The following is a 10,290-nucleotide window of genomic DNA, read 5'->3' on the forward strand; positions in this document are numbered from 1 at the left end:
TTGAATACGACACTACACTGTACAGTTATTGCTCACGCTCTCACGGTCACGAACATACTTCACAGAACACCTTCACTGAGTGTATATCTCCAAGACCCTTTGACGAAAAAATGGCCAAATCAAAGAAGTCCGTTGCTCTCAAGATTGTCTATCCTTGAAAATTTAACGCTAACGCTGCATACGTCTAGCCATACCAATCACAACCAGAACAAGAAGGCTCACAAGAACGGGATCAAAACCCCAAAATCGAGCAGGACCAGGTCTTTGAAGGGTGTATGTATCTGTCTGACTCTTCCTTCTATCTTCACTGATTTTCTTGAGTAGGTTGATGCTAAGGTTAGCTGAAGGGCTTGATACTGTAGGGGCGTTCATTGATTTTCTCATTTAGTTTCGTCGTAACGCACGGTTTGCACTTGCTGGATCGGTGAGTTCTCATCAGTATCCTTATAATGGTAGTCCTCAATCTCCCCGTGTCGCAGCAAAAGGCCCGTTTAGAGCAGAAAGCAGCAGCATCATGAAGAATAATCATTAATCACCATCTTTTGATCATTGTATCTCTCGTCTTAAATTGCTGGTCGGAATTTCCAAAGGTGCCACAGCGACTACCTATGTCATCGGCCGTGTTAATTTCATGAATATGAATATGCATGTCTCAAAAAATCATTCCATCTTTTCACGTTTATCAAAACCCTTAGATGTTTTCATGTGTTTCAACTTCGTGAACCTATGGCTGCTCCTATTTATTGGTACAGATAACGCGTTGCGGCCTCTCAGTGGCTAAGTTACAGTACTATAGTAACATAAGTCCAACATAGGTTAGGTTTTTTCTTTCTGCGATGAAATTTAGAATGTTCTACTCGATCCATGGAACGTCGACGTCAATTACTGCGTTCACACATTTAGTATTGGAACTGACGAACATAAAGTCAATTTCTCTTCATCTCTTCATTGCAGCCATCAATTCCGCAATCATATCCTGAATGAAATTGTCAGCCTATGTTACTTTCTGAGTCAAAAGAGTAAAGTACCTTGTTTGTCAAATCTATACCTGCCTTTTGCGCTTCTGTAGTCAATTTTATCATTCCATCTCTTACTTCCTTCTTCATGCCCAGCTTCATCAATTGCATCGTGGACGGTGGTTTACCAGACGAAAAGTCAAGACCTACATAAGTTTCTAGTGGTTCTACAAGGTGGATGGTAATTCTTTGTGTGCTTACCCTCATTCTGCAATATAACCATAAAGTCTCGAATAGCTTGCATTGCCTCAGGCGCATCTTGTAACTTCTTGGCTAGCGTCGTGTTGCTAAGGCGAGAATAGAGCTCAGCAGGGGATGGCGAAGAAGGCTCCGAGGCTCGTCGGGAAGGGGTGGTGCATATTCTGCGGCCGTGATTTGGATAATGGAATTGAGGAGTGCGTGAAAATATGAAGAAACGGGTGCTCAAAGCAACCCGACTGAAACCGAACATGGTAGAAAAGACAGACGTAAATAGTTAGTCAGGCGCGTGACGTCAGCATAAAACATTCCACTCCGCCCCTTTGCCATGGACAACGACTACTTCTCAATCGACGCGATTCTCGCGGAGAACCAGGTGTGCTTACATCTCTTTACGCATCTGCACTCAAGACCGAATACTCTATCAAGAAAGTTCAATGTAAATTCAAACAACGGATTCCGGAGATGGGTCATCTTGGCGGAGGTTCTGAACGCGATGTACGCCCACGCTACATTTCATTCTTGACGCTTATTCAACGATCTGGGGATAGATAACGCCTCTTAACAAACGTCAGATTCCAATCTGGCTGGCGTACATCATTATATACTCGTTTGTCTTTCACTCGCCTGCCTTCATTCAAGTCTAATCCACGATCTACATGAAGCGATTGGGCTGACTTTGATATCCCACGACCATTTTCCAACAAAGTACGAAACGCTCTGCGTGCAGAGCCACGGAGTGTTCGTCTATCGAATTTAGTTGGCGCAGGCACTGGTTGGTACGTGTTCGGAAAAACAATCATGGATATGTACGTTGAGCAAGTGATTAAAGTTTGTCACTACTGAATTCTATCTTTCATTAGGCTTGGCGACGAACAAGGGGTCGAAATGTCGGAAATGCTTGTCACAGTGCGCCCACTTTCTCCATTGTCTCAATACATGTTTTAGCTATTTTTCGAATATCGCCAGACATTCAAAGGACGCCTAGTAGACGTGATTGACCAAGCACAACACTTTGCTGCTTTAGGCCCAGTGGGAGGAGGAGGTGGTGGTGGTATAGATTCCGCTCCACAAATGTTCAGGGAGGGATTGGATACTACGGAGCGCGAACGTACGTATCAAGAACATGTCCCGAATAAAAGGTATTCATCCCTGTCGTTAGTGTTTGTGTTAGCACAGGAAAGTGCCCGGCGGATGAAGAAGTGGTATGAAGAAAGTAGCGGAGGAACGAAGCGGGTATCGTGAAGTAATGCAGCGACATCATGAATCCTTTTTTGCTTTCTGGGAGTTGGTGTTCGCTGTTGAGCTTGGGTTTTCTTGAAGGGGTGTATTTCTCAGTTCATAAACGAACCTACACATTTTTGTGAATAAGTATACTTTTCCGATGTATATGTATTATTATTCACCATTTAACACTCGCCCAGAGCCCGAGTTCTATCACAGTAAGGAATATAAGGTGTATATTACCGGCAGTAGCAAACACAAGGCCCAGTAGAGTGAGTAAGAGAGCGAAAAAGATCGCGTCGAGAATGAGTAGAAATGTAGGATGGAGTGAAGACCCAGGTTTCAGTATATCCGAGAAAAAAGATATTGTGGATGAATCTACAATGTCGGGATGGGAGCCGGTGGAAATCTGTGAGTCGGAGGACATGATGGACACTGCGCAGGAGTAGTTTTCAGCTGCACGTGGAAGAGAATTCACTTCATCCTTTAGTAACACTTACCATGGAAGCTGGCCCTTCACGATCTACCACGACTACAAATGATCAAGCACAATCACACCCTCTACCTCAAACCCACTTTTATTCCGTGGAATATCCTGGCTATGTTCAGCCTGCTTCAGTTCCTCAAGCAATCCGCAATCTCGGTGGTCCTTCCAGTCTAGAAACCGCCTTCCGGCGCGGCGCGTCAAAATCAGAGACCTTGGTCGAGCTCAAACTTCAGCCCGACGACTCCTTTGTGCATCCAGTTCCCGGCGAAGTAGTCGCGAACAATAGTATCGTTATCAAAGTAACGCGACGAAAGAGAAAAGGGACCGTAATGCCTGAATTGAATGAACTAGGCCAGCATGAACTTCTTGGAGACTTCAAAGCAGAGGCAGTGGGCATCTTACACAAGACAGTGAGATTCAGATGTTTGTACATTGAACTTGTGTACAGAGTTAAGGTACTGATACACCTTGTATAGCGATGGTCGATTTTCAATTTCTGCCTGACTCTGATGATCCTATATCTCGTCTGCGTTTTGCCATGGACAGAATGGATGGTATGGTTCACCGTAGTCCGATCTGCGCATCTGATATGCATGCCTCAACAGTACAAGCAATTGCTTCATACCGAACTCCTCCAGAGAACGAAGATTATAGAATAGCTTCCAAGTCGCTATTTTCAAATGCAGTATCAACTCTAGGTGCTCCAGAAATGAATATAGACCCGCAGCTTGTTGAAGAAGGCATCGATACTGCGAAAAACACGAAGCCATCTTCAAATCAAGCATTTCGAAGTAATCTCCGGTTATTCCCTCCGCCAATATTCAGTCGTCAAGGCATTGCTCAAAGCTATAAGTTGGTCCACCGCAGTACTTGTACCTTGCGCTGGGGAACGCTGACAGTATCATGTAGTTTCAAAGGGAATCCAGCTTCTATTGTATCGACTGTCGTCAACGAAGAAACCGGAGAGGAGAAGAAACGATTGATCAATAGGATGCGTTGGAAGGGCTATGGTCCCGCTACGATTGCATTCTCGGATCCCATCGTGAGTGTTGCTCAGTGGCAATACTTTCTACAAATCAACGAAATTGTCTGTCAGGCTCCTGACAAACCTCCGACGAATGTAGAAGCAGTGCGGGAGCAAGTGGATAAAAATATTTTGAAGAAATTGGACGAGGTAAATCATCTGATACGCTTGTGGGTCAAAATCTCTCAAAATATCGCATTTCAAGCTTTTTGCCCAACGTCCTGTTTGGACCCGAGCCTCCCTTTTCAACCAGATATCGGCTACCGTCGCCAAAGAGATCCACAAGTCAGTATGGCCTTCACTTAGATCCCTTCAGATGGCTCACCGTTTGTCTAGCTCGAAAGTGATACTTCCGCTTGTTTGCTACGTTTTTCATGATGGCCCTTGGCGAGATACATTAGTTAAATTGGGCTATGACCCTAGGAAGGATCCTGAAGGACGTTTGTAAGCTTCTTCTGTCTTTGTTTCTCCAACTGTATAGAACATTGTTATAGCTATCAACGACTTTATTTTCGAAACGCAAATCATCCCATAAATCGTCCGTCCGTCGTAACACGTCGCCAAGAAAGAGCCACAACTGCTGCGACGATCACAACAGATCCAGAGAAGGAGGAAGCCAGGTAGGTCAGATCGGTTTGCTTCCAACTTCTTTTGAGTTCTCCCATTCACAGGACATCGCATATGTTTGATGGTGTTAACTTAACTAAAGAAACTGCCGCTTTCCAATTGTGCGATATCACGGACGTTATGCTCAAAGAAATGATTGAGGATCCAGACGATGTCCGCGAGGCTTGCGACGTGAGTCAACCCAACGATGTGCTTTCTCAAAAAGGCAATCCTAATTGGATATCACAGGAACGCGACGGTTGGTATTCTACGCATGCACTGGAGCGTATAAAAGCCGTTTTGCGCCTCAAGTTCTTCTCTCTCTTGGATGGCCGTCCGGCCACTGATGAAGAATGTCAGGCTGTCTTGGAGCAAGCTGAGATGGAATCAAGCAAGGCCGTAGCCTCGTCCCGAAATGCGAAGATGAGGCTAGGGAAGCATAATATGGCCAAAGGCGCGTTGAGGCCGGAGGAAGCTGCTGTGAGTGGCCGCGTCCTCATTTTGTCCTATTTTCTGATCAGAGTTTTTTCAGGCGTTCCGTCTACGAGCCACTCTCGATAGGGAAAAAAGGTTACCGCCCTAAGGTGGTAGTGGGTCAAGAGGTTAAATTCGAATCTTACTGTGGTCCATTAGTATGGCCGGTTCAAACACTTGCGTAGTAAAACTCAGGTAATAGCGCTGAGAGACCAGAGTGTTATTAGATCTTGCAAATGAGTGGGCAATGAGTGTGATGAGCGCCAACGTAAGCGCCTTTGGCCTTCGCTTACGGAATGACATAGTTGGAACGTTCTTGGCCATTGTATGATCTTCCATTATACTTAAGCGTCTCTCAGCTGGAGAGACTCCTCTAAACTTTCCATTATGACTACAGCCGCTCGAGAAATTGGTACGCTCGTCGTCGTTGTACTCAAAGCTGTATGTACCCAATCGGCACATATCATGTCAATTCTTAACATGTTTGTTGTAGAATCATCTACCCAATAAGAGGCACATAGGCAAGCAAGATCCCTACTGCGCCGTAACATTTGACGGTCAAACTCGTCGAACGAAAGCCATCAAAAAAGGTGGCCAACATCCAGAATGGGATGAGGAAATCCGATTTCAGCTGTATGAAGATGACGAGGAGCTTTCCCAAGCTGAGCCAACAACCAGCGGAACACCGCCGCCTTTGCCTCCGAAGAGCGACCAGCCTTCGAAAATTAAGGGAGGAATGTTCATGAAAGTTGCGGCTTATGCGGACGACGCTCGGGAACCAGATCTTATTGGCGAAGGGCTTGTAGATTTGACAGAAGTGATAACCAAAGGCGAATCAGATGGTGCGAATGATAAGACATTAAGCACGCCGATACACAAAGCTAACCATTTGTTACTCAGAGTGGTATACCCTCACCTACAAGGACAGATTTGCGGGTAAAGTCTACCTTGAAATGACTCTTTACTCAAACGTTTGTAGCTCAAAGCCTTTTTGTTGATGAGGATTAATCTTCCGCACAGGAACCTGAACCTCCGAAGAAAAAGAAGACTGCAATTCTCACAAATAACGGTGAGTATATCGGTCCGGGCGTTTTCGTCGAGGAATCTTCGGCAGGAGTAACCAATCGAATTGTGTCTTCGAGCATGATTCAAGACCATAATCGCCGTCAATCAGACTCGTATTCAATACGACCATCGTCCTCTCTCGCACAGCTCGATCTGTATCAAACACCCTATGAACAAAATCAGTCTGTCGATTCCATAACGCGTAATTTCGGGGAATTTGGCGTGTCAAATAGTAACAGGAGAGAAACACTCCCTGTGAGTGAGGGTTTACCGATAATTGATCACTGCAACTGACATGATTCTCGTAGTCATCAGGCAGCAGCTACAGATCAACTTCCTCAATGGGATTGTCCACGGTTTCTTCCCAGTCATCTCTGTACGAACCTACTGAATCCGCATTCAGGCCCGTCACACCCAATGGGCCGGTACCTTATCCAGTTGATTATGATTCCGTTCAGCCTCAACCTTCGAGTTATCGGCCACCCCCGCCGGTCCGCAAAGCGCGATATAGTGTTCCGACTTCTTCGTCAGGCTTTGTACCTCTTTCCAATTCAGGTTCTGTGTTGCATAATTCAACTTCGTCCGTCTTCAATGTGCCACCTCCAAACGGTAATTACCCCCCGCCGCCATCGCAAACACCAATGTCAGCTCCTTACAACCCTTCTTCTGTCATGTATGACACTGGCATTCATCATGTACCGTCGCAAACACCTCTTCCTCCGAACGGTACTTCTCTGGGATCCTACGATGCAGGAGGCTATCCTACAGCACTCTCGCAAGCACCTTTTCCGAACTCGTATACCTCACACCTACCGCATTTACATTCCTTCGACAACGGACCTACTATTCCATTGACAGATTCTTACACATACCCTCAGCAAGGGACCTTCTCAATCCCCCCGCCTCCTCCTCTTTCTTCTCAGCTGGCTCCTGCGTCTCCATCGACTCCGGTCGAGGCATACACGGGGTATACGGTACCTAGTCCATCCAGAGATCAAATTGGATCGAGTAATGGTTCGAGACCTCTTCCCCCCCAGCCACATGGTGTTCCACCCCCACCCCCACCATTTCCTTTGGATCAGCAGCAGTTCGGGACATATAATAACTCGTATATAAACCCTCCGGGTCAGGTGGGTGGTAATGGATATGCTTCGGTACCCCCGCCCCCTCCTATACCCTCCCCACAATCACAAAGTCCTCTCAACGGTTCTCCGCAATCTCACTTTTCTTCTGAGGGACGCATATCTTCAGTACCATCCAAAAACTTACCTGTACCGCCTCCGCCGCACATGCCTAACCGGCGTGTCAGCCTCCCCCAGCCCCCTATACACGCAAATTCGTATCCTCCATTACCACAACCTCCTTCTGACTTCCGTGGCATTCCTCCACTCCAGATTTCCCATATTCAATCTTTCTATCCTGGACCTCCTCCCAGACCTCCCACACAACCTTCCTATCATCATGAGTCGACATCGCAGTTTCAGAACGCGTATCACGTTTACCAGGGTTGAAAATAACTTGATAGTCTCGATCACTTTGCATTATTCATACAACGGACTTATTCTTTGCAATCTTTGACATCAACGATACAACTGCAATCTCGAGACATAAATTATCTTGTATAGATTGTGATTTACCACTGCCCATGATTATAACTGATATTTGGATACATACGTTAGGATAATTACTTCTTAATCCTGACGCTCATTAACCTCCCTCCATTTTGCGATTTCGGTTTCGGTGGGTACAATGCCTTGTTTCGTAAGTTCAAAGCGAGCAACTCTTCGTATGTTATTTTCTTCCAGTCTTCGTTGTGCCTCATGTGCAATGAGGGCACGCTCTGCTCCGAATACTACACCAGCTACACAAACTGGAATCACACATTTAACACTGCAAAATCAAGATCGCATTACAGCGTGACCACGCACACAACGATAATAGTAATGCTTTGAAAGGACGCCCTTGGCGTCTGACAGGATATGTTAGTACCCGATACAGAACTTAGGTAAAAGCCTCGTACCGGAAAGCTGGCCAAGAATAATGCGCAACAATGCTAAGACCAACTCCAACTGCTGTGAATCTTGCGGCTCCCTGAACAGACATTGGTGGAAGCATTGGCAGTGACACGTGTGTGCATGTCTGGGACATACCTCTAACCCTGCTTGTACTTGAATATCATAGGCCTTCTGTACATCCTCTTCTCGACGGATCCGTGTGGCAGAACTGGACGACATGAAAGTAGAATTTGAAAAGGAGTGATCCAATGGCGCGCGCGAAGTTGATGAGGATAACTTTTTTCGTATTGACAGTCCAGTGACTCTCCAGTCAATAATTATATATCAAGAAGACTGTATCTCTAGCACTTAGCTTGGCTAGCTGTCTTGTAATAGTATGGATATGGGGAATTTTCATTTCTCATATGAGAGTGTGTTGATTTCAGGTTGATTTAACCGCCGTGGCAGGCCACCATTTCGGAGGGGAAAACTATAGTACAAGTAATGCCAAGTACCGTAAAGTACTTTCATTCCTCATATGAGACCTGTATGAAACTGCATCCCTAGTGCACCTGTACATAAAGATAACGATGGAATAACAATGTCCAGTGTCACAACAGTAAAAGCACCAGAATGTTAGACTCGAGCCAGTAGCTTCGGATGTTGACACTTTGGAAACTGGCGCTCTCTGCCGAGAAAGTGATTCCGCATATCGCTTCTCAGCAGCAGACTGGTTCGAGTCTACCAGAATGTACCAATATATAGTTGAGATACTCACAGAGAACCTGAACAATCCTCTGAGGTTCTGTAAAGCACACAATCTGAATTGATTTGCGGCCTGTTTTAGCCTGAGTGCCAGGAGGCATGCGTGGAATTTCAATGTTATATCAAGACTTACACCCAGTGTGCTCAACCGTTCCAGGACTTCGAAGAGCTTGTAGGGTCCCAAAATCTAGCCTTTCTCTAGATCTGTTCTCAGAAGTAAACAGTAAAGACGTGCATAAAGAGACACCTCAGAATAAAAGAGTGATCAACCGTCCATATCACCTTTGCCGAGCATGGAGCTTTCATGTAACGTTCTTGACCTTGAAAGCTTGAGCTTGAACCCTTGAGTAACTACAAACAGGACGCTCCAGTGTACAATTCTGCAAACTTGCATTTCGAATTATAATTCGAGCGTACTTCCAACAGGCACTGTGCATTAAGGATGAGATAGATGTAATTAATAAGGCAAAATGGTGAGTGCATCCGAACAAATGATTGAACTTTTGGAGGAGTCGATTACTCGTTCCGAAGACAGATCGTATAAGTTTACTTTGCAATCGGTTCCTAATCAATTTATCACATCACAGATGGGGGGAAGGACTAGACTAGAGCACAGTGGTGGCTGTTAAAGAGAGGTTGGGCGAGCGCGAATGAAGGATTGTGGACCCAATTTCTACAGAAGCATTGACACGATCGTATTCTCCAGCAGTAAAAGAACGAGGTTTCTCCATAACGTATATTGAACCTTTTTGCTTTCGTTCCATGGTCGCATGAGAACTATGTAGTACTGAAAAGAAGGTGGGTTTGAAAGGTCCGGTGATGAGTTTAGTTGTCCCTTCATCACCTTGTTTCCATTGAGATTGACCACAAAAAGTTGATGAAAGTCGCGGACGTAGCCAGTTAAAGCAAGGACCTGGCTTTCCGACGAGATCAGATCTAGACCAGCGTCGTCGTTGAGCGATACCTCGCGAGCGGAGCTGTGTCTTCGCCTGGCTAGGGAATATATGCAACACAATCGAGAGCCCATTGCAGAAGAAGACAATTTCGCATATCAATTGGTCACATTTATTTCATTAATTATTCCGTGCATAGAAACTAAGTAAGCGGTGGATGTTGCTGTTGCTCAACTTGCGAGTATACAACGAGCTTTGTACCTTTGAAGCGAAAAACAACGTGCTTTGACATTGAGAAGGTTTCTGGTAGAGTGGTACGAGGCAGTACGACGTCACTCGAACTCTTGGCAGACTTGGGAGAAGAAACAGAAAGCAAACGTTAAAATTGATTATAAAATCGTGGTCTTGCTTGAGAGTACCTTGAGACGGTAAGCATGTTTTCTGAAAGGCCGGTGCTGTACATATGTGTGGGTGTATATCACCATTATCGTCATTGATGCCATTATCATTTGGGAGACATTATAACGCACAAGAAAATCCTTGT

General features: G+C 45.4%; 6 protein-coding genes across 6 annotated transcripts; 4 read left to right on the forward strand and 2 right to left on the reverse strand.

The window, feature by feature from the left end:
• Positions 1-110: 110 nt before the first annotated feature.
• On the forward strand, positions 111-518 carry C8R40DRAFT_1165810 (ribosomal L29e protein family-domain-containing protein; the record flags this gene model as incomplete). Its single annotated transcript, XM_046230750.1, has 5 exons — positions 111-127; positions 189-273; positions 325-336; positions 389-424; positions 480-518. 5 exons carry the CDS (start codon positions 111-113, stop codon positions 516-518), a joined length of 189 nt encoding a protein of 62 aa, XP_046090642.1.
• A 142-nt stretch (positions 519-660) lies between these two features.
• On the reverse strand, positions 661-1,519 carry C8R40DRAFT_429918 (uncharacterized protein). Its single transcript, XM_046235043.1, has 3 exons — positions 1,218-1,519; positions 1,029-1,162; positions 661-976 (listed from the first exon to the last, which is right to left on the reverse strand). The coding sequence occupies exons 1-3, from the start codon at positions 1,465-1,467 to the stop codon at positions 938-940; spliced, it is 423 nt and encodes a 140-aa protein (XP_046090643.1). The 5' UTR covers positions 1,468-1,519; the 3' UTR covers positions 661-937.
• Positions 1,508-2,641, forward strand: C8R40DRAFT_1082246 (uncharacterized protein). The gene is made up of 7 exons (XM_046227190.1): positions 1,508-1,590; positions 1,644-1,712; positions 1,766-1,824; positions 1,880-2,023; positions 2,078-2,123; positions 2,184-2,325; positions 2,377-2,641. The coding sequence occupies exons 1-7, from the start codon at positions 1,543-1,545 to the stop codon at positions 2,457-2,459; spliced, it is 591 nt and encodes a 196-aa protein (XP_046090644.1). The 5' UTR covers positions 1,508-1,542; the 3' UTR covers positions 2,460-2,641.
• A 298-nt stretch (positions 2,642-2,939) lies between these two features.
• On the forward strand, positions 2,940-5,138 carry C8R40DRAFT_1035513 (RNA polymerase III transcription factor IIIC subunit-domain-containing protein; the record flags this gene model as incomplete). Its single annotated transcript, XM_046223510.1, has 11 exons — positions 2,940-3,348; positions 3,402-3,479; positions 3,531-3,777; positions 3,835-3,967; positions 4,022-4,099; positions 4,155-4,234; positions 4,286-4,393; positions 4,444-4,569; positions 4,606-4,747; positions 4,805-5,035; positions 5,088-5,138. The coding sequence occupies 11 exons, from the start codon at positions 2,940-2,942 to the stop codon at positions 5,136-5,138; spliced, it is 1,683 nt and encodes a 560-aa protein (XP_046090645.1).
• A 202-nt stretch (positions 5,139-5,340) lies between these two features.
• On the forward strand, positions 5,341-8,045 carry C8R40DRAFT_1082249 (uncharacterized protein). The gene is made up of 5 exons (XM_046227191.1): positions 5,341-5,470; positions 5,523-5,871; positions 5,930-6,000; positions 6,050-6,349; positions 6,403-8,045. Exons 1-5 carry the CDS (start codon positions 5,417-5,419, stop codon positions 7,603-7,605), a joined length of 1,977 nt encoding a protein of 658 aa, XP_046090646.1. The 5' UTR covers positions 5,341-5,416; the 3' UTR covers positions 7,606-8,045.
• C8R40DRAFT_429990 (uncharacterized protein) lies at positions 7,729-8,453 on the reverse strand. Its single transcript, XM_046235044.1, has 4 exons — positions 8,245-8,453; positions 8,115-8,185; positions 8,023-8,063; positions 7,729-7,964 (listed from the first exon to the last, which is right to left on the reverse strand). Exons 1-4 carry the CDS (start codon positions 8,326-8,328, stop codon positions 7,786-7,788), a joined length of 375 nt encoding a protein of 124 aa, XP_046090647.1. The 5' UTR covers positions 8,329-8,453; the 3' UTR covers positions 7,729-7,785.
• Between the last annotated feature and the right edge of the window lie 1,837 nt (positions 8,454-10,290).

This window comes from Lentinula edodes (genome assembly GCF_021015755.1).
Source record: "Lentinula edodes strain Le(Bin) 0899 ss11 chromosome Unknown C8R40scaffold_3, whole genome shotgun sequence".
Classification (NCBI taxonomy): domain Eukaryota; kingdom Fungi; phylum Basidiomycota; class Agaricomycetes; order Agaricales; family Omphalotaceae; genus Lentinula; species Lentinula edodes.